The sequence below is a fragment of the Microchirus variegatus genome (genome assembly GCF_963457635.1).
Source record: "Microchirus variegatus genome assembly, chromosome: 2".
Lineage (NCBI taxonomy): Eukaryota > Metazoa > Chordata > Actinopteri > Pleuronectiformes > Soleidae > Microchirus > Microchirus variegatus.
Window position 1 is genome coordinate 15,687,877 of NC_139803.1, and position 23,773 is coordinate 15,711,649.

General features: G+C 41.3%; 2 protein-coding genes across 2 annotated transcripts; both read right to left on the reverse strand.

Moving 5' to 3' along the window:
* Positions 1-156: 156 nt before the first annotated feature.
* akap10 (A kinase (PRKA) anchor protein 10) lies at positions 157-18,290 on the reverse strand. Its single transcript, XM_083909864.1, has 15 exons — positions 18,123-18,290; positions 15,842-15,889; positions 14,822-15,007; positions 12,308-12,799; positions 11,647-11,745; positions 11,460-11,544; positions 10,972-11,095; positions 10,193-10,329; positions 6,301-6,445; positions 5,525-5,692; positions 5,181-5,290; positions 4,258-4,340; positions 3,915-3,967; positions 3,647-3,739; positions 157-2,095 (listed from the first exon to the last, which is right to left on the reverse strand). Exons 1-15 carry the CDS (start codon positions 18,142-18,144, stop codon positions 2,090-2,092), a joined length of 1,851 nt encoding a protein of 616 aa, XP_083765990.1. The 5' UTR covers positions 18,145-18,290; the 3' UTR covers positions 157-2,089.
* Positions 18,291-19,716: 1,426 nt separating this feature from the next.
* LOC310944386 (ester hydrolase C11orf54 homolog) lies at positions 19,717-23,204 on the reverse strand (the record flags this gene model as incomplete). Its single annotated transcript, XM_083910155.1, has 8 exons — positions 23,101-23,204; positions 22,901-22,999; positions 22,091-22,164; positions 21,906-22,007; positions 21,590-21,766; positions 21,323-21,472; positions 19,988-20,104; positions 19,717-19,863 (listed from the first exon to the last, which is right to left on the reverse strand). The coding sequence occupies exons 1-8, from the start codon at positions 23,165-23,167 to the stop codon at positions 19,717-19,719; spliced, it is 933 nt and encodes a 310-aa protein (XP_083766281.1). The 5' UTR covers positions 23,168-23,204.
* Positions 23,205-23,773: the final 569 nt, after the last annotated feature.

Here is a 23,773-nt window from a genome sequence, read left to right on the forward strand (position 1 = left end):
TCTTGGAAAGGCTAAACAGAAATTAAAAGGAAAAAAAAAAGTTTTATTATTTGAACAAACTTTCCATCCGAACAGTCTGGTTATCACTGACGTTTGGTTCAGTGATGCACGAAATTTAAAATAAAAAAAAAGAAGAAGAAAAAAAAAAACTTTGATCGCCATAAAAAGGACTCTCGTCGATACAAGGGGCAAACCAGAAATGTAAAAACATTAAGGACATGGAGTTTGAAGTTTTCCAAAACAAATGGAGCGCTTCATTTCATAAAGGAGTATTTCTTCTATAGTCGGAGAAGACGCCAGGAGGTTAACACGGGGGGGGTCATCGAGTCCAAGAACAGGATCGTAAACCACTTCTGTTTCATAGTTCACAGACGTTCTACAGTAGGTACAGTTAAAGGTGCAGTAGGCAGGTTTGTTATCGATCAATTATTCCAGGATTACACATTGTTTTCCATACACTGACCAATGCATGAAGGGCCGCCCAAAATTGATTTTTTTATCTCAATAAGATTTAAAAACACAACTTATCAGTCGGCACACAAACACGTACAGATTTCCTCCTCTCCACGCACAGCCTGTATCCAACAAAAAAGTGTGATATTTGGCACAGAGCATCTCGGTTTTGGAAATATGTAAGATTGCACCCTTCTCTACTAGATTATCTCCCTCCCTGTCGATTATCTAACCAATGTGTGTGCCTGCTCACTACTACAACGCCGATATGCACCTGCGCTAAAGCGTCACCCTGAACCCGATGTACAGTACATCAAGGAATCTGAGAGCGAGAACAGAGGATTTGACCAAATCACAGAGCAGTTCAGCGAGAAAGCGCCCGCTCTGCATACAGTCCACTTTGATGGAATGATTATTACTCCAGCACCAACAAAAACCGCCTACAGGACAAAGCTATAAACTTATATATTAAAAAAAAAAGTCTAAAAGAGTCAGACTGTAACTCCAATAAAACCTCTCTGGAGCTTCCCCTATAGTTTAGGAGTACATATTTACCATCCCAAACATCCATGAATCCATTGTCTCGCGCTTTATCCTCAGTATCGTATCTGTGTTTTTCAAGCCAGTCCACTATTTAATCGCCCTCGCTTTGTCAGACAGTGTTTCCTCTTCTTCGCTTCCTCTGACGTTCTCTGCCATGATCATATAGCGGGTATCTGGATAGATTGTGCGTGTGTGGCGTGACGTAAAGCAGTAAATGTTTCGTGCAACCTGCAACCTCCTGACTATGAGGACGGCGGACCTGATCTTGCAAGGTTGGTTTTCCTCTAAGAGACAAGGCATTTAACCATCACAATGACTCCAAAGCTGTTAAATTAGGGTAAAAATACTGCATAGTTCCGCTTTAAATTAATCCTGCAATCCTAAAACGTGAGAATCTTAACCCCCTGCGGGTGAAACTAAACAATCAATTTTTTTTTTCCCCAGCAAACCTGCCGACTGCAGCTTTAACAGCCATGGTAACGCAGCTCACACGAGGGAGCACCAGCAGCAGCAAAAAACCACTCCATGCTGATGGAGAAGGAGAAGCGTATGTAAAAGTTGTACAACCCCTCCTGAACTGATACTTAAGCAGCCGTCCCTTACGACAACTGTTCATCTAAAAACAAGGAATGCTTATTAAAAAAACAAAGGTGTGAGCAGGTGTGGCATCAGGGAGCGAGGGAAATTCAGTCTTTGTTTTTCCAACCTCCATAGGTCCGAGATAAGACACTGTACAAACACTACGTCGAGCTTCATGTTGAAAGTCTCCATCGTGAGGAGGAGGGACTTCCTTCAGTCTGGTGCTTTATTCCTGACTACACGTGTACCTTTTATAGTGTTACGGAGTTTTGAACTTCAAGTTATCCTTCAGCCCAATCACTCACCCAAGCTCTTCACCACACACACACACATACATACTTTTGTGGAGCGTGGAAACTCGGTGGGCGGGGAGGTGATGATAAGAAAAAAAAAAGCCTTGTTTGTTCTCAGAGTGATGCAGTTCATTACCAGGTGAACCCTGTGCGAGGTTTGTCACCATTCTGGCTGATGTTAGCGGGGAGTGAGTGACGCTCTTTTGGGATCATCTGCAGGGTCATAACTGCACACAGACAAAAGAGGGAGGAGTGATGTCAATAAATACATCACCACACATACACTACCGTTCAAATGTTTGGGGTCACCTATACAGTTTTTCCAGGTTTTCCATAAAAGATACAATTTTATTCATCAAAAGAGTTGCAAAATGAATAGAAACTATAGTCAAGACATTGACAAGATTAGAAATTATGATTTTGCTTTCGCCAAAGAATCAGCAAAGCTGTTTTCAGCTGTGCTAACATAATTGCACAAGGGTTTTCTAATCATCCATTAGCCTTCTAACGCGATTAGCAAACACAATGTACCGTTAAAACACTGGAGAGACGGTTGCTGGAAATGAGCCTCTATACACCTATGTACATATTCCATTAAAAACCAGACGTTTGCAGCTAGAATAGTCGTTTACCACATTAACAATGTATAGAGTTTCTGATTCATTTAATGTTATATTCATTGAAAAAGAGTGCTTTTCCTTCAAAAATAAGGACATTTCTAAGTGCAAAAGCCCAAACTTTCCAAGCCACATGTGTCAAACTCAAGGCCCAGGGGCCAGAGGTGGAAAGTAATGAAATACATTTACTCAAGTTACTGTATTGAATACTTTGTGTATTTTGTATTTTTTAAGTACAATTTAAAATCAGGATTTTGTATTTTACTTCTTACGTATTAACTCAAGTATGGTACTTTATAAATCCTATCCGTTACTGAGTAAAAATAAAAATGAAGACCTACAGGGGGAAAATATACACCAGAACCATGTGATTAGCACCAGCACTGGGGCGTGGCCAAAAGTGACGTAATGTCCTGTGTCGCGCCGGGCGCGTAAGCTCCAAAATAGTTTTGGATTTCTGACCCCTTGTCATATTTCTACTACCCTCACACCCCACGCAAAGTAACTTTTACTTAAGTTCTTAAGTACATTTCAAATGAACTACTTTTTACTTCTACCCGAGTACATTTTCAGATGACTACTTTTACTTCTACTTGAGTAATAGTTCATCAAAGTATTGGTACTTTTACTTGAATACAATATTTTAGTACTTTTTCCACCTCTGCCAGGGGCCAGATGTGGCCCGCCATGTCATTTTATGTGGCCCGCGAGTGATTAATTTGTCTTAAAAATCTGTGTTAAAATAGGTCTATGATGCTTTAAGGCGTGCGTTGACCATAAACTACATTTCCCACAATGCACGGCGATTGCGCTAGTCTTTTTTTCTGAAGGTGTGTGAGCAGGTCTGCCCTGACCAGATACAGACTTTTAAAACTGTTATTTTGTCAAGAAACGCCATCACGGACCGGGTTACATCTATAATACATCATATTTGTAAATTGAATAAGTAATAAATACATAAAGTTATTTAGCAATATGTTATCTTTATTTAACATTATATTTGGTTACATTTATTCTGTACGACAGTTACATCTGGCCCTTTGAGGGTAACCATTATGCTGATGTGGCCCTCAGTGAAAATGAGTTTGACACCCCTGTTCTAAGCCCAAACTTTTGAACGGTAGTGTACATAGCAAGAATACCAAAACACAGCTTTCATACCTTGGTGGATTTACCAGGGCTGTCGTGATGCGACTGGTGGACAACGTCGTTGACGATCATCTTGGCAATCTGCCACGCCATCTCTTCCTGTGCCTGGAGTCACAGCTTAATCAATAACTTTGACTGAACAAAGACTTTATTTTTATTGACAGACTTTAATAAATCATACATCTCTACAGTGACGTCACAAAGTGAATTAGAATGCATTACCCTTGAGAGCTTCAAAGCGCTGAATCATTTATGATTATTTAACATTTTAGAGCCTCACCTCGTCCGAGTTGCCTTGGACCCACTTCTTCATTGCTTGAGAAAACATGGAGCCTGAAAGAGAGGCGAGCACAGCGAGGCAAACATCAGCAAGCAGAAATTAAAACACGTCAGAGCCATTTGTTCCTTAAGACTACTGACTAGATGACAAGTTTCTCATCAGCCAAAATGTCTGGTAAGCTAAGAATCAGCTGTAAGGAGAATGGAAGCAGCCACAGAGGACGTTTATAATCACTGGCACAAAGTAGGTGTGAGGAGGAAGGAGACTAAATATGACAGAGTGAGGGCAAAAAAACAATGAGAACATAGAGACAGATGGAGAGAGAAGAGTGAGTGTGTCATGCCTTTGGATTTCTTCACATCAGGTTCTGGCTCTGCCTCCCTGATAAACTGGCCGAGCTCATTCACCTTCCCGAACGTCATCTTCCTGCGCAGACAAAGGGAGAGGAAGGCGATTGAAGACAGTAGACGTAGCAAATGGGACAAAGCTGAGCCTCAGACACACACTCATGTCACAGAACTCAAGCACCAGTGAGGGAGTGCGTCTGTCAGATAATCAGGCATTCACACATATTCGTCACTTTAATGCTTGCAGTGGACGACCCTGATGCTTGGTGCTGGAGGCAGGAGGTTAGCAGAGCAGTGTCGGTCATGGCCGACTACGGAGGCAGAGTTGAAAAAACTAGCGCTGGGCACTAGGTTAACGCACAATGCATTCCTATATCGAGCTCTGTTAGCTGCATTAGCTCCTTTTAGCGCCGGTTAGCACGCCTACAGTCGAACTGGAGCGGTCTGTTTATTAAAGGAAAAGAGCAGCGCTACAAATAACCAGCGTACCTGTGTACTGTGTATGTGTGCCTCTGTTTTTAAAGTTTAGCATTAATTTAGGGACTCATCCGGAGTCAAGTAAAAACATGATGTCACATGCGTCTTTTTCCAGTCAGTCGTCATGGAAACGCATCATGGGCTAACACCCCGTGCTAATAAAAACAAAGATAACAAGATATAGACATGCAGTACTCAAATGGAAATGTGAGCAATCAAATGAACATATTACAAAGCAAGAAACAACAAGGAGAGGCCCATCTGTGAAACATACCTTTTGGGGTGTCATTTAAAATACAGATTTAGCTGATGTTTTAGATTAATTTATTTTCATTCAGACTACCGCTAGTTTTCATTCAATAACTACATAAGCCTAAAATCACAAGAAAAAACAGTATATGGTGAATTACATTCAGCCCATTGAAATAAACACAGGGCTCACCCAGCATATGGTCGCTGGTACAAGGACTCAGGGTCCAGGCTGGCGACGTCCACGGTGATCGCCTCATCGAAGTTCTTCAGGATTTTGATCACTGCCTTTCTTGCGCCTTGCTGTAGTGACGACACCATAAGCGGAAAATTTAGCAACATCAAATGTAACTTCCCTTTTTTCTCTCTCTCGATGAAGACAACCGAATAACAGAATGACTTGAATGCCTTGGCATTAACAGAAAGACTTCATTATTGATGTAAATGAGGTGGAGCAGTTTTAAATGTCAACAGACGTGGGGGGGGGGGGGATACCCATAGGGGCTGAAAATGTGGAAGGTGGGAGGTTGGGCTCACCTGAGCCTGAGAGCCCTCGCTGGCATTTGAACTTGAGCGGTCGTTGTCCGCGGGCCCGCTCTGACCTGGAGTGTTGACATTCACGAATTCATCCGCCCGCACCGAGTTGATGAGGTCACTCAGGTATTTGTAGTAAAGGTTGCTGGACAGGAAGCCGGGCATGTATACCTGTGTGAATGTAAAACAGGGTAATGAGCTGCCTAATAAAGTTAGAGGTTTACTACGAACCCTTATGGGTTAACAACAGTGCCAAGCTTCTGTTTCATTCATGTAATGCAGGTGCATAAAAACTTTAGGAGGAGCCTATTAAACACAATACAACTGCTCAGTTCAAGCAGTCGATATTAAAAACATGATGTCACAACCAAGTGCTTTAAAAGGTCCAGTGTGTAAGAATAAGTGTCATCTAATGGTGAGATAGAGCGACTGCAACAAACTGAGGACCACTCTGCTCACCCATCCCTTTCCAATGTGCATCAGTAAACTACAGTGGCCTTTGCATTTCAGAAAATATGTAAACCTCTCCGTCTGTCATTTCCTCCTTTTTTTGTTGGTCTGTGTGGTAAGCCTCCATAAAACAAGGCCCTTGCCCAAAGACCATCGAATAGGTTTATTCTAAGGCTACATAAATCAGATGATTTTTGTCTCAAAGTAATCATATACTTGAAAACTGGCAACAAAACTGTACCGAAGGCTACATATGTCTATGTCCTATAGTGCTCCATTCCTCTTTTCTTTAAGGAGCAATTGTCAGGATGGCTATCAAGCAATCTGACCTTTTCCATGGTTGTCCAGGCCTGTCTGAGTGGAGTGTTGAAACAGTCGGGGAGAGGCCCGCCTTCTCTGCAGATATTTGACTCAATCTCCATCCGCACAGAGTCGCCGAAGCCCAGAGGATTAGTAGCTTGGAGTGAAAAATACCTGGAGAGGAAATATTTTTAATGAACTGCAGAACTAAAAGAGAAAACAAAAGACGACAAAGAAAAGGACAGAGAATCTTGTAGCACAGGTGATGCCTCAAAGACAGGTCAGATGGCAAAAGTGTGAAAATGGACATTTAATAAACCTTTTTATGAGATCAAAGACACAACTTAAAGGGATACTTCACCGATTGGCATTTGGCTTTGTATTGCTAGAATAGCAGTAGTATTTTTTTGTGTGCTATGTGCTAAATAGCAATACAAAGCCACATGAAAATCAGTGAAATATCCCTTTATGGTCTGAGAATTACAGTTTTTCTCCATTGGTTTGGCTCATTTCTTGAAACAGAAATTACATTCTCAAAACAACATGGACAAATCTCCAAACCACTTTGCAGTTGTCCAAAACAGAATTGCATTTCTCATTCATTTATCAAATTGCAATTGTCTTAGACATCTTTGCAAATGATTAAGTACTTGTAGCACACAGTTAGCACAGTTAGCCTTCATTTAGCACAGTTTCCAAGTGAATAGATCTTGTTGATCTAAACTGATTGTTGATTGTCTCAGTCTAATGGTTGTTCTATGCAAAACATGTCAGCATCATTTCATTGTGTAAGTCATCACTTGCACAATAATCTGTTCAATTGTCAATATTAGTCAAGAACATAATACCATGAATATCATATATGAATCTCTTGGAACATTTGATAAATGTATCATAATTGACACATTATTTGTTCTGATCTGTCATCTGAGATGTGTGAAACTCCTCATTTGTTGGCAAAGTTCTATTTTCACCTGACCTTGACCTCAATTACACAGAAGCTCCTAATTTTCTTGGACCACCTTCATTCTGATTTGATCCCTGAAATGAGAGGTCTGGTCGGGCCTCACCTACCAAAGTATGCACTTGTGTGGGACAATGTGAATTTCCTCCATGGCCCCGCTCATACACTGTGATGTGGATGAGAATCTGTGGCCAAACAGACAGCAGAGTGTGGATGGCCAGGAGAACAGAAATGTCCTCAATAAATGTTAGTTTTGAATCTCCAGCTTTATTTTGTTTATGTGTTTATATGACAGTATATTGTATATAAACTATATATATTGTTACGCTGATGTATGGAAGTTAGTTTTCTAACTAACTTCCATACATCAGCGTAACAAGGAAGTTTTACAATTTCCTTGGCAGTATGAGAGCGATGTGTGAAACCTTGGATGGTACTCTTACCATAAAAACCTAAAAAAAAAATCAGTATTCTACACAATTGTATTCTGTTAGCTGGACAAAATAACTAGTAGAGTAACCAATGTCAATGAAGGACTGGGCTAAGACTGAGAGGTGGACATGAGGGATATTTCAATGGTCCTCTGCCACAGCGACAAAACATCTAAACATTTTGACTTGCAGTGCTTACACAATGCCAAAGGGACAATGGATTTTGGGGGCACTGACTATTTATATGAGAAAGAAATTTCGTTTTGACACATGAATGAACTGTTTTGGGAGAGATATGAGATTTTGCAGGTGAACCATGTTGTTGTGCTGAACCATCCAGGTTATTTTGTCAAAAGCACCAAGAGTGTTGAGAACGTCCGGTCTGGTTCGAGAAATGAGCCAAACCAATTGAGAAGGATCTCTTGCATTTTGGTGACACTGACTATTTATATGGGAAAGGAATTTAGTTTTGAAGCATGAGTGAACAGTTTTGGGAAAGATATGAGCTTTTGCAAGTGAACTATGGTGTTGTGCTGAACTGTAAGACTGTTGTGCCAAACGATCTTAGAGTTTTGAGAATGTCATTTCGGTTTCAAGAAATGAGCCAAACCAATGGAGAAAAACTGTAAAATAAAGAGAAAACGCATGTAATGCTACCTTGAGACCTACCACCTGCTACTACTGCAATTAATGACTATTTTCATGATGAATTAATCTGTCGATTCGTTTCTCAATTCATTTGCAGAAAATGAAAAACAACGTTGTGCAATCAATTCGCTGTTGCAGCCCCATTGAGCGCAGACGGCACAAAGCCAACAGCAATAACAAATCAGATTAATAGGGGTTTTAAAGATGGAAGTCAAATGCTCAAATAAAATCAGATTTTTATACTCTCTGACCTGTCTCACAAAAAAAGACAGGTCAGTATACTATGTGCTCGGAAGATGTAACACCTGACATGAGCCTTTACTTCAAGTATTGTGTCCTGGGGAGCCACTGTCCTGCATGTTTTAAGTGTTACCCTGCTTCAACGCATGCAGGAAAGTGGCTCCCCAGGACCAGGAGTGAGAAACCCTGCTCCACACCATAATATATCAATACAAAAGAAGTTATGGTGGCCTGTCCTTGGGTCAATTGGCTCAGTTTGCTCTAGGTTTGCCTATCCAGATACAGGTGCATTCATGTTCAAAAGAAACAAACACATGAGGTGAAATGACATGAAACCGTGATACAGGCAGTAAATATATCATCACATAACTCGTATATATGAGGAAACGGTTCAAACATTAGGAACAATTTCCAAATCATAAACTAAGCGTATAAATAATAGTATACATATGCTGTATTATATATTGAGTGTCCTCAGTACAGTGAAGGGTTTAATTTGCTGCTTTTTCGGGTGATGAACTATTATAAGTCATTGAGGTACATAATTAAGTTTGAAGCGATGCCAGACTGTTCCTGCTGCTAAAGCAGAATAGGAGCTAATTAGCAGTGTGCAGGCTATTTTGCTGATGGTGATGGAATTAGCGTTAAAGCACCAGCACTATCAAGAATCTTATATAAAAAAAAAATAAGGGTGTAATTAAACTGCAGCTATATGCTGCACATGGTAGAAACTTCCAAATATGTTTTGGTTTATTTGATAAGGAAAGCAAAACCGTTAATGAGCATCAGGAGTAAATACAAGATGTGAAGATGACCGCATTATAAGCAAGAATGCTAATATGCTCCATCATCCTGAGGCAGGGAACAAACAGTAAGAGAAATAATAATAATACTGAAGTAAAAGGATCATGACTAAAATGTCCTTACAAGCGCTTACAGTCCTGGTTTGCTATAAGCCAGGGTTTCTCACCTTTGTCCTGCATGTTTTAGGTGTTTCCCTGCTCAAACACACCTGATTCAAATGGTCAGCTCGTCAGTAAGCTCTGCTGAAGTCTGATAACAACCAATTTATTTGAATCAGGTGTGTTGGAGCAGGGAAACATCAAAAACATGCAGGACAATGGCTCCCTAGGACCAGGAGTGAGAAACCCTGGCTTAAGGCATCAAATCAAACCCACTCTTTTCATTAAAAAAAAACAAACACAAAAAACATGCATGGGAGTGAAAAGCAGCAGGTGTAGTGGTTAGCACTCTCGCCTTTGCAGCAAGAAGACCTGAGTTCAAATCCTAGTTGGAACAACTTCAAGCCCCAGTTGGAACAAGGGCCTTTCAGCAAGGAGTTTGCATGTTCTCCCCATGTGTGTGTGTGGGTTTTCTCCGGGTTCTCCGGCTTCCTCCCACAATTCGAATAAACATGCAATGGATGAATGTATGTACGGATGATTGTGGTGGTCGGAGGGGCTGTTTAGCGCACATCGGCAGCCACGCTTCCGTCAGTCTGCTCCAGAGCAGCTGTGGCTACACGTAGCTTACCACCACCAGTGAGAATGTGTTAATTAATAATGGGTAATTTGTAAAGCGCGGGTGTCTAGAAAAGTGGTCTAGAAATGTAAAGAATAATATAATAAAAACACCTACTTGTCGTAGAGAATCATGGCGTCATTTTGAGCCTCCTGACCGTCGTACTGGCCCCTCTTTGCAGCAAGCTGATTCTGGAAGTTGTCTGCCGCCAGCCAGAACTGCAGTATATTCATCGCCTCTTCCTTTTCCATGTACTGCAGGGAGGGAGATACAAACAGTTCACACATGCAGGTTTGCGACATCACTGTGTCACGATTAACTGGATGTCATGTGCACATGAGGACAGAAATTCTAACACTGAAGTCACTTCCCTGCTCAACTTTGTGTATGGTGGGCTGGACATCATGTTTGTGCTCACTTCTGTGTTATATGTATGGGATTTTTTTGTTTTGCTACAGTGTGTTCTCAGATTATCACTGCTATGTTGCTGCTAGAACTGAATGTGGTAAGAACAAAAGAGGAGGCAGTTGCTAATTGCACCATCATGTCTGCAGCTAGCGATGCTACTTGCACCCAGGGTGAATATTAGCCAATGTGGCTATGTTCACCTGGGTTTTAGGCCCTAAAATCCCTAATCTGACTTCCTAAATACATTCTGCAAAAAAATGGCATTAACACATGTAAGATATTTTCGTGAAAACATCTGCTGAAGGCAAAAATACAGCTTAGGGAGACATCAGATACCCAAATACAGGTGTAAATAGCTGAACAGCCTCTGTGTGTCGAGTGCCGCCCTCATGACTCACCGTTATCAACATCAGAGCGGTTATGTGTTTGTGATAAAACATTATGCAATGTAATAAATGGATGTGCTGAGAACCACTGAGCCCACTCACCTCCGAGAAGTAGAAGAGAGCTGACTCAGAAAACAAGATGTCAGCGAGGAACACGGAGCCACTTGTTAACACTTCTATCTGGTATTTACAGAAATGATGGCTCCGCAGGAATTCACTAAAGTGCCTGGAAATCAAAGTGCAAATGGAAGATGAGTGCAGCTGCTACTGTGGATATCAGGATGGTAAAATGGCAAAAATAAAATAAGTCACACTTTGAATTTCAAGTCATGGTGATGGGTAGACTTTCACGCAAAGTTTTTAATTTACGCTTTGGCAAAAAATTTCAGTCAATTGATTTAAGTGAGGCGGAAGAGACTTTAAATGTACTTTAACTGAGAGAACAATGGGGAAACAAATGCAGAAAACATTTTAGAGAACAACCAGGTGAATATGTTTGGCCTGGAAGCTTGGTATATTTAAAAATGTCGTGCAACAGGAGGACGAATCGAGTACGACTATGTGCTTCTCAAGAAAATGAAGAGACTCACTGCTGCTCCAAGATGGCGAAGACTACCGATTGTGCAATGACAAAGGAGTTTGGGTCCACCATGCCGTCCTCTCCGCAGATCTTTGCTGCACGGTGTTAGAATAGGGATATCACTCAAGACATGGTCACCAAGTTTGATTTTTCTTTCAGAAAACCGTACATTCATAGTGGCAGCATTCGCATCTTACCAACGATGTCGTTTCTGATCTGTTCTGTGAAGGGAATGGGCCTCACAGCATCCGGGGAGACATACTTGGTGAAGATGGTGACTGCATCTTTCTCTATAACTGAAACACATGGGGGCAAATAGCATGATTAGCCAGTGATGCTACAAGATAAGCAGCAGGAGTGCTGATTTTGGTGTCCACACTATAGTTCAGTCATTTTTAAAATAGTGCATAAAAACCATAACAAGTTTACATGCTGAAACAAAAAAACTTGAAAATATCATGGAAATGTGACATTTCTATTTGTGCCATGCACTGACACAATAATGTGGCTCCTCACAGCTTCACATAGATGTGACATTTCCAGATCGTTGGAAAGAGCTTGACTGACACTGGCATGTTTACATAATACATCGAATACATCTATTTTCAGGGCAGTTTCTAAACATAAATACACAAAATCTAATTCCCTATCATTTCAACTGAACCTTTATTGCCCCAATAATAGTAAAACACTGGTGAACTGAAAAACATTTACAAGTGCAGCTATTCCACCTTTTGGTTGAACAACCAGTCATAATAATGTCCCTTTGTTTCAGAAAAGATGTCCTAATCACTTTCTGCATTTAAAAATATCCATGGATTATGAGAAGACATAAGGGATTATTCAAAGCTGACTCACTTTTCATGAGTTTGTCAGAGAGGTCTCGCAGGGTGCTGTTCGACTGCACCTTACAGGGAGTCCCTGTCCTGGAGTTCACCTGCCTGCTGGGTGTTTCTGCTCGAGGAGTGCCTGGTCTCAAGCCCGTGTCTGCGCCTGAGGAGTCCCTCCGCTCTGACGGCACCCAGGAACCTTCGCTGCTACTGTCCCGCGAGAGGGTGTTGGGTGTGTACGAGGCTGTCGCTTGGTGTTCTAAACCGTCTGCCGAGGCGGGGACAGGCTCAGCCAAGGAGCTGTGTTTGACAGAGTTTAGACTGTGCGCTCTGATCCGAGACCAGCTGGTGGAGCGGAAACTCTCAGCCTCCAGCCAGAACCGAACCATGTGGTCGGCACCCTGCAATTCCACAAAATGCATGTAGTGGGGCATGGCCACATTGTCTTGGAGGACCTGGTCCAACGTCTTGGATAAACGAGAGCGGGTTTCCGGTGGCAGGTAGTTTACACTGGAATGACCTGAAACATACAATACATAGGTATAGGTTTTGCAAATGCATACTATAGCGATAGATAGCACTGCAACTTTGTGTAATGAATGTAATTGCAGATGTAACATTGTTACCGACTGCTTTTCACATGGCAGTGCTATTCACAATGGAGAGTGAATATAGTGTAGACCGGGCACTGCACTTTCTGCTATTTACAATTTTAAGCTGTCAAATCACACAGAAGATAAAACACAAACCTGGCACAAGAAATGGAAGTTCAGCTCTCTCATTTTAACTGAAAATTTGGTGCTTGCTGAAGGCTGACGCGAGCAGAATTCAAACTCCAGAGGGTCTGCGAATTCCCTGCTCACCGTCTGTGTAAAGGTGGCCTTAGACTATGCAATTTCACAGATGATTAAACCCAAACAAACTTTTCAGAATCAAATGTCTGCAGCATCTGTGTCCCAGTCCGGTCCTGTCATTCGTGTTAATATGAAGTGGCCAGCACTGACGGCGGTGCCCGCATCAACCTTTGACACTTTACAAACTCCAGCTACATCTAAACACTTTTGGAATTTTGTAGGGATGCCATATTAGTTTATTTTAGAAAGACTCGAACAGACAGCCTTGTCTGCAAACACATCCACATGCACAGAAAACCGGAAAGAGCTCACTGATATTCAAACATGACACTGGAATAGAAGTCAGAGCAAGTGGGTGGAGGCTTTGCGGTGTTCTGTTTGCTCAACACAGTGTAATTCATGCTGCCGCTTCATATTCCTTCAAGGTCCAGTGAGTAGGAGGTGTTATTTGCAACAAATTATTACACTAGCGCCCATAAGTATGTTTGGATAAGTGTATAACTGTTCGTTTTTATAGCCTCAGGACAAACCTTTTATATGCACTTTAGGCAAAGGCTTTACTTTATGGAAGCCAAAGTATGTCTTCAGCAGCCTGAATGGACAAACCAGCCAGAGCATGCCATTGTTTCGAAACGGAAGCAAACAAACAAGAACGGCTCCACCTAGATAAACCTGATGCATAAGCCAATGAAGGAGGAGGAGGTAGAAACGGTGGGGAGAGTGGGAGAGAGCTGTGAAAGAGTGTTTTACATCCTTTCTGGAATGTGAGGGCCACTGTAGTTCCCTGGCATGCTGAGAAAAAAGGACAAGGTGAGTGCAGGAATCCTCTGTTTGTCGAGATTATACTAATTGTTACAAACTGGACTTTTAAGATGATATAGTCCTGGTGAGCCACTGTGCTGTAATTGTTAGATGTATCCCTGCTCCAACACACCTGATTCAAATAAATGGGTCATTATCAGGCTTCAGCAGATCTTACTGACGAGCTGACCATTTGAATAAGGTGTGTTTGAGCAGGGAAACACCTAAAACATGCAGCACAGTGGCTCCCCAGGACCAGGAGTGAGAAACCCTGATCTAGTCAATGCCACCATGAACATTACAATGAAAGCTGTTACAATCAACAAACATAATTATGTGTTAAACTGCTATGCCTGCAAGCTAATACTTAAAAGTACTAGCCTTCCCTGCATGTAATCATTAATCATCCATCATCACTTCCTTTCTTTCTCTAACTAGAATTATCCTTGGCACTCAGTGTATTTCTGTCATACTTGGTTGGTCCAGGCAGCAGCACAGGTTCCACCACCTCACGTCTGACTCACGGCTGCTATTCTCTGGACAACTCGCTCCTGCAGTTCCTGTCGGTGCTGTTGCTCAACATTTCAGCAACACATACGTAAGAGGGCATCCAAGTATCCACGCAGAGAATTTAAGGTTAGTGCCTTGCTGGTGAAAGGGAGGAGCATCTCAGGCCGACGTCACTTCCAATTCCAATCAAAACAAGGCTGTCTAACAATGTAACAATCTATGTCTCAAGTCACACGTTAAGCCAGTTCCGTCATGAAAAGTAACTGAACAATCCCTTTAAGCTCATAATGCATTTGCTCATACTTCATAGCTTAATAAGTGTCTATATCAACAAACTTCTTGTTATTAATCTAACTTATATTTATATGACAATGTACCCAGATCTCCAAAGTGTGCTGCCTCCATGTGGCTTGGCTGTTTCTTGAGGATGGCGGTGCGACCTCGGGCGAAGGAGTCCATGTTGGCAGAGATGGCGTTGATGGCCACATGGCTGGGCCCTGCAGCTTCCTGGATGGCATGGTGGTTCCGAAGTCCTAATGATGGAGAGTGAGGGTTGGCTGGAGCTGCGAGTGGAAGATGGAGGACAACAAAAGAAGAAAAGCAGTGCATTAATATTACATTTTTTTAAGAGTCAAGGGGACTCTATGAAAAGGTCTTTTTCGTGAAGGTTTTTAAGAAAGAGCCACAGATTAGTGCACAGAAGCCTCCGGGTGCGTGAGCTAGCTAAGACGACAGACTGGTTAGTGTTTGTTTGACAGTGCACGCGTTTCCCTTCATAGCTTGAGGTCACAGTTTTGGACCTTGCGACCATATAAACAGCAGTGATTAAACATACTAAGAGTCATCTTATGTAAATAGGGACGAGTTGATCAGTGTCAATATTGATCTGATTACTAATTAATTAAATATATGTGAAAAAGAAAAATGCATAATGCGATTCAATTGAAAAACCTGTAAAGTTCAAATAAATGCTTCATTAAGCACAGACGGTAAAACAGGTTGGTTTTTGTTCTTAATGGGGCAGAATATTTATAATCCAGTAGGATCATTGTGTTTTTAAAATGACTAAAGGGGTCAATTTATCAGCACAAATATGTTGTTAATAACATACTGTTTTAAAACATGTTAAAATACTGAACTGATATCAGTATTGGTCGATACTCAAGTTTGGAGTGTTGGTATCTGAAAAAAGTGGTATCGAACCATCTTCATTCCTCATGAATGTTAGTATGCAGTATTTTCTTAAATACAACAGATGCAAAAACATGTGTGACAAATCAAAGGCCAAGAGGAAAAAAACTAATTGATAATATTTTGTGCAATCAATGTATTAGTTCTTCAATTCAACAGGATCGTGTGACACTTTAAAAAGCTCAGTGAAGTAAGTATGAACTCACCTCTATTGACTTTAGAATCTGTGACTCTCTCAGGTTCTTTGCTTTTGGCTGCAGGAAGAAAAAGGAGAGCAGGACTGTAACTGGAGAAGCACACGACATATTCATCACAATATTATGGGGCGAGATGAATGAGCAAAAAGTTGATTAAGACTGACTGAGGGGGTAAGGTGATGCGGTGTCCCTGAAAAAACTACAGCACGTTATGCTGTACAGTTATGTAATGATACGGTGAGGAAATTAAAACATAGGAACAGTGAAAATAAATAGGGAGACTGTTCTGATCTGTAAAAGCCCTCTCAGTCCTGCCGAACGAGAGGAACCGAGAGTGCTTTGATACGAGACGTCAGCATTCACTCCTCTTGAAGGTTACGACTTAATGACCATCTGTGAAAAAAGTATGCAGTGACACCAAATCTAAGCCCTGTGGCTGGAGGCAAGCTACGGATTATTTATCTGTCAAGCCGAGTATCAATTTCACACAGTGGTGATACAAAATGGACAGAAAGTCCCGAGTCTAAATGGTACAAAAGATGCTTTTTAGAGACATTTTGAACAGAGCTGTTTGTAAACACATCAGCCAGGAATCAGAAGCTCTTTGTCACAGAAAATAGCTGTCATCTCTAAATGGTCTCAGCTGCAAAAACCTTTGCTGTACTAAACAGAGGCATTGTACACACACACAAAAAAAGGTGTCTTTGGGTGCTAAATAAATATTCATCAAGTGGCTGGCTGGATGTTAGGGTTCTACGGATGACAACATTTTAAAACGCATCACCGGAAACCAATCTCTTCCTGTGTGTCATCCCATTTGAGAGCATTGTAACAGCACTCTCTTATATTTCCTCATTTTGGGGCCCTGCTGTGTCAGCTGTTTTTCGCCATTGTAACATAAGAGGAGAAACAAATAAGCCCACTCTCTCTGTACAAGTGCAGACTGATTTGCTGGGGAAACAAAGGCAGCGTTCAGCTTAATCACTGCTTCTTCATTATATAACCATCATCAACTGAATATATACGACTTTTATAAACATACAGCAGGGAATATAGATATTAAAAGCTAACAATGATGGTGTAGAGAATACACATGTGGTGATTCTTATTCAAGTAAATTTTTCATCTTTATTACACTGCATCAGCTGAAGTGCTACATACCCCTATAAAGAGTTCTTAAAATGATAAACAATTTATGTGAGTCAGTGCGTATCATGCAGTAGTCACTCTTTTATCTGATATGTGTAGTAGTGTAAAATGAGTTTCAGTTTTCAGAGTCAAACTATTGAATGAACTGATAAGTTGAAATTGTTTACATGTGTGCTTGCTCGGTCAGTACATGATGAATTGGAATAGATACAGAGTAGACTGGAAAAGGTCAATTAATTTAGTAGTACTAAGTAGTAGTTAGTTTAAGTAAAATATGTTTTGTTTTTCTGTCTTTTTTTCCCTGTTCCCTCTTCAATATGTTGATATTCTGAAATGTCTCTTAAGATCATTCCATCTTAGGTCAGAACTGGTATCTTGTGTCTAAAATGAGCTGTACAATTATTATATTATTATATTATGTTGTGCTTTGTTCCTTATAATGTATAACCAGATAAATCCATATTACTCATTATGAGCTGTTCATGCCAACTGTGACGTCCCTCTCCAAAGTGTTATCAATGGCCACTTTTACTAACGTTAGCCGCATCATTCGCAGATTAAGGTTCATCAACATGGACTTTAGACATTTAACTACTGGACAATTAACGACTCTAATTCATAAATGCAGGGTGTGAGAGACTTTTCTGACTTCTTGCTTGCTCGTTAAATGCCTTTGGTGATGCACTGAACTGGAGCTACCTTGACGAGCAGCCACATCACAGCTCACCGACACCTGTGTTGACTAGCTAAGAGGACAGTAAACTGTGAGACGCCATTATGTTTTAGAAAAGTACAGTGTGTTTGTACTCTGTTGTTGACAATGACAGTGCCTATTAGTAGATTTACTGACGCCCGGGATAACATATAGCGTATTTAAGGTAGGAAGGGAGAGAGAGGCCACGGCTAAGCTAACCGTATCACTGCACAGTGTAGTAGCAGCAGCAGCAGCAGCAGGAGGAGGAGGAAAGCACACGTCCCCACACACACACATACACCACCGTCTGCTCTTGGCTGCTTCACATACAACCGCAGTCTTGACAACAGTGGTCAAGTGTTATCAGGAGCACTGAGGCGGACCGGGTAAGCTACTAGCCGCCGTTAGTGTTGGCGCTGCAGCTTACAGTGGAAGCCTGTTCCTCACCTTTCCTCTTGAAAAACGACATGACGGCTTTCGCGCTCCGGACGTTTCCTCAGCTCACTGACACCGTCCCGTGGATTCACGACTCCCTTCATTCAAATGCACCTGTTCCTTACACGCCCACTGTGGAAACGTTTTTTTTTTTAATCGCAGCCCCGCTGTCAAATCCCAATTTCCCCCAAATCCAAGCCTAGGTCCACGGCCATATTGTCAATAAACGTCTCACTTCCGGGCTAGTGCGGCAGCAGCATTGTGGGAAATGGTGTGTTACCTGCTGTGGTCGCAGGAGTGCGCTGTTTTCCGTGTCTATACTGTGCCACATAAACAGAATCATTCCCAGAATCCTAGTGTGTGATTTCTTTTTTAACATTTTATGTTGTGACATGATAAATGTACAATATGAGCCTTTTTTCTACATATATCAAAATGTATTCAAAGTTTAAAAAAAAAAGGAAACTGAAGGTTGTGTCTAAACTGTTCTTCAACACCAAACTCCATAGATTAAATCAACTATTTTACATCTAGTAAACAGGAGTGCAAGCATCCATATGCCAAAGCTCTGTGCACAGCTCAGGTTTGAAAGTAGTCAACACCAGTGTTAACATATTGCTTATTATTTTTGGAAACTGCACCGAAACCTGCCAGACCGGCTTCATAAAAGTAAAAGCAGAATATTAAACAGAACTGTTAGTTTGTAATTCAGCTGGTAATTCAGTAATGCATACATTGTTGCACCACTGCATCAGTAATAAGTTTCCTTAAAAAAAAAATAATGCTGAATCTCAAAAGGTGCAACAAGTACTTAAAGGTGCCATATGTAAGAATGTGGCCAAAAACGGTTACTATATTCAAATTCAAAATACAGAGGTCTTTTAGGTTTGGTTTTTTGACGTAACTGGCAACCCGTGGTTTGCTCTGCAGCTGAGACTGCAATGATTGGTAGACGGCGGTAGGTGGCGCCACATGCCAAAACATGATTTCAAAACATAAACATGATTTACAGTCTGCAAAATATTTTTTTTAATGCAAATATTTTGGCTGTACTGTTGTTGTTGTTGTTGAGTTCAGTTTGTTATAAGAACATTATTCCTGAGTCTCTGTGACATATTAGGAGGATTTTATAGCCAGTTGCTTTAGATTTATTACATAATGCACCTTTAAAAAGTTATTAAACATAAAGTAATAGAAAACAACAATGTGTGTGATCCACAGACTGGGTCAAGCCTTTTTTTTTAATTGTGATGATGACGGAGTTGGCAAGCATCTTTGTGTCAATGTCACACATGTATTTTTTATTTACTGCAAAATGTGAACAAACAGCAAAGATAAATAATAATAATAATAATAATAATAATAATAATAATAATAATAATAATAATAATAAATTGGACTCAAGGGAATGTTCATGATGTTTTATTTTCATGAAATGCAATTAGGTGGAAAATTTAGTGGAGAAATATTTTCAACAGAACTATTTTGAAGTAAAGCTTAGAAAATTTAGGGGGAAAAAAATAAATCAATTCATATCATTAAGGGAAGCCATGCAACAAAAATGTATTTGTGAATCGTTTCAATCTCGTCCAACCGCATGATACTCTTAGGGTTTGTCAATACGATAGGCGAACTCTGCTGGCACAAAGTAGCCCACATACTCCACACTGTCGGGGGTTGTGTCCTTGTTGTAGTGGCCACCTTCTCCATGGCAGCTGAAGCAGTGGGCATGCTCCATGCGGAGGTCCAAACCCTGGATACACAACCAAATAAAAGCAAACCACTTTTACTAAAACAGCCCAAGTTGCAGATAAAAACAACAAAAAAAGTGATTCATGTGATCTCATTGCAATGTGACAAGAGTTCACTTCACTCACAGGATCTCTGGAAACCAGCACTGTGAGGCAGATGAGTGGAGCGCTGACTTCAAAGTAATTGAGCCAGCTGTTGGCCTCATCATCGGTGTTGAGGGGGGTGACTGAGAACTCCCTTGGCTACCAATAATAAAACACACACAAAAAATAACATCATGTTCATACTGTATGTTTCAGTATCAGTACAGACAGTTCAGTCAGCAGCATGAGCTACACCTTGTAGCTGTTGGGTTAAAATGGTCTATGTCCTAAACGGCACTTTTCTAATCTTGATGACCACTCAAGTTCTACAGTTTTTACCATTCACATGTTGGTTTCTTGCCCAAGGACACATCTGCATGTAGACCAGCAGAGTTAGGAATCAAACGCACAACCTTTGAGTTCAAAGACAACTCACTCTACCACTGAGCTACTGGTCGGCAGGTAGTTTAGGTAGTGTGCACCAAACGCACCAAATGCTGTAGCTGTGAAAGCACCCTAAGAGAATTGTTCTGAATTAGGAATGTTATCAGAACTGATATTAACCACTTTTAGGACTTAGGCTGCTTTTTTCTATTACTATGCTAAAATGTACAGTATACAGAGGCTTTAAGAAATGTGCAATATAGTGTACAGTGGAGGAAATAAGTATTTGATCCCTCACTCATTTTGTAAGATCATCCACTCAGAAATGACCGGTCTATAATTTTAATGGTAGGTTTATTTTAACAGAATATCAAAAATCCAGAAAATCACATAAAACAAAAGATTTAATTTTGCAATTCATTGAGTGAAATAAGTATTTGACCCCCTATCAAAACATTACTAGGTGGAGAAACCCTTGTTGGCAAGTACAGAGGTCAGACGTTTCTTGTAGTTCTACACCAGGTTTATTCATTAGAACCCAAGCGACATAGGAAGTGAAAAAATAAAAAATAAACCTGGAACATGGATCAGAGGATGTCAGCTGAGAGGGCGGTCTCTAAAATGCATCCTGAGGACAGATTCCGTTCATGCATGTGGCAACCTGTAGTTCAATACCACCTCCAAGTGTATGATCTGGATTGGGAACATTCAGACCTGTATGTGTGTGTGAAGGTTCTCAGTCGCCTCCCATTCAAGAGTTTTTAAACTTAACACAAGTGTGCCTACAGCTGACGACGGAAGAAATTCAGACCGGTACTTGCAATCTGCAATCTGGACATGATCGGCTCACCCAGTCTTTCATGTTACTGTAGTTAGCTGTACTAATGTGCTTTATGATGACACGTCTGATGTGTGTGCATGACTTTTAACCTCTTTGAAATAGATGAAAGAGGTTAAAAGTGGATGTAATTTTCATTAACATCCATTATTTACCATGACCTGGACTTCAGCTTTCCCTTTCTGGATGATGAACGTGCCACCGAGGGCCAGGCTTTTATCGGGGTAGTGGCTTTCAAGAGTCTTCCTCAAGGCTGTCATGATATTGTGGCCTCCTGTTCTCTTCTTGGCCCGCACTTCTATGACCTGTGGAGGCACATGAGTGAGGAAAAGTTAGCTTGTATAATCACTTGTGTGGTGATGGGGTTAAAGGTCATGGACAACAACGTGGTTATTAACTTGGTATACTAGGTATACTGATACCTTTCCAGATTTCCCTTCACATGCATACAGAGTGCCCAACAGACCAAAGCTGCAGTCAGAGAATTTGTCGCTGTATTTTTCTTGCAGACCCTGGCCATCAGCCGGATTGATGGAGACCAAGTAAGTGCTGTTCACTGCAGGCCTTCCCTCCGCCTCTGTGAGAACCAGAGGCATCAGCTGTAGATCAGAGAGACGTTTTCACAGCAACAATGAGTCAGAGGATACGATGACAACATGGCTCCAACACTGCAATGATTTATTGATGCCAAAATGTTGCTGCATGATATAAAGAGTTTCAGTGGCGAAGATGAATAACCTCTGCATTCATTCCAGCAATCCTGGAGGGAGTAGCTCCTGTACCGAGGATGAAAGCTCCAGGCAGCTCCACCTCTTTAGATATAGTGTTCATGTTGTATTCCTGGGAGGAGAAGGTGTATCATTTAACTCCAGGTGAATTCATACTATCTCATTGCAGTATATGCAGGCAGAGGAAAAAGTTACCTTGTGCCTCTGAACTAAAGGAGCAATGTACCGTAGACCACCCACCTCAGCGATTCGAGGACTTCCACACAAGCCTTCAAAAGTGGCATAAAAGGGTTAATTTAGCTTCTTTTTTTTTAAAGTGTGGTTGTGACACACAGACTGTGCTGTTTGTGCCAGAAAACATTCACAGACCATTGCTCTCAATGAAAACATGGCTGCCAGCAGGGACAAACAGAAAAAACAGCCACTTAAAAAAGATCTATGCTTGATGAGTTTATGATATTAGTGATATATGGGTTAATTATCACACTATTAAACCACATAAACAATTGAAAAGTTGCTTAGTAATCCACTCACTCCCCACACCAAAGTCGACCGAGAAAATCATCGATTTTAAACCACAGTACACAGAAATAGTTTGTACACTGTAAACTAAAATCAAAAAGTCATGCTCTCAGCGAGAGTGAGCTTTTGGTGGTTGATTCACTAGCACAGAGGCTGAACTGGAGGCACCAACAACGAATGTTAGTGCTATCACGTGTGCAAAATCAGCGTTTTAATTTAATAATCTGCAAAGAAGTTTAGTTCAAATTTCACAAAGTGTCCAAATGCAAGGTCTACATGAGAATAGAGGTGGTGTTGCAACATTCTATATGTCACCATGCAGTCAAGTTAAGTAGTTGGGAGAGCTGTGAGTTGGGTGTGGTGGCTCCGGGTGCCTTTGGCCCCAAATGTCTCTTGAAACACATCTGTGTGAGTGATTTGATTTTCTCCAGCATGTGTTGTTGAAGTCTAATGTCTACAGGTGTGGAAGTGGTGAGACCCTACCTTGGACAGGAAAGTGGAATGGTTCCTTGGTGAGATCTGGACACTCCACAACACTGACCTGAACTTCTGCAAAGTTGTCTTCCAGTCCTGCTTGCAATACTGAAACCAACAAAAACACACCATCACCACCACTACTACTGTTTTTGTGAACAATCTGTCTTTTATAAACCAGCATTTGCCTATTTGGGTGAAGTCCTTACCAGTTCGTAGTTCCTGCAGATCTGGAATGAACAGCTGAGCTTTCTCTGTTTTGCTGATGTCTGCCATAGCTGTGCTTCAGAGTGAATGCACCCACAGACTGTTTGCATTGCAGGAAAGGGAGTTTGATAAAGCGGGCAACAACAGGATGGTTCATGGATGTATTATATGAACTAGATAGAGCACCGCCCCCTCTGCCTTGAAGACAATTTTGTCATGGTGGCCACACTCTGTACTGCAACAACAAATCCCATGGGGCCCAAAAAGCAATTTTTTCCATTGACCGCAATAGTAAAAGAGACGTATGTAAAAGTGTCCACAGGACACCTTAGAGACATGGACATGGGCTTTTATAGATTCCTAGAGTTTCATTTTTGAAAAACATTCCTAAAGGCCATGAAAAGCCCAGACAAATCTTATTTCCCAGAGTGACGTCACTGATGACGGTGTGGACTGGGGAGCTGTGACCGTGTGATGATGTCATCATAACACTAATAACAGTGTGGACTGTGGAGCTGTAACCGTGTGATGATGTCATCGTGACACTGATGAAGCTGCGGACTGTGGCGCTGCGACCGTGTGATGATGTCATTGTGACACTGATGATGCTATGGACTGTGGAGCTGTAACCGTGTGATGATGTCATCGTGACATTGATGACGCTGCGACCGTGTG

Coding starts and splice junctions, on each gene's coding strand:
- akap10 (XM_083909864.1), bottom strand. CDS start 18,144: ATGTCGTTTTTCAAGAGGAAAG. Junction 6,446..10,192: donor GCCATGATTCTCTACGACAA/GTAGGTGTTTTT, acceptor TTTCCTCTCCAG/GTATTTTTCACTCCAAGCTA. Junction 5,291..5,524: donor GCGAGGGCTCTCAGGCTCAG/GTGAGCCCAACC, acceptor TCGTCACTACAG/CAAGGCGCAAGAAAGGCAGT.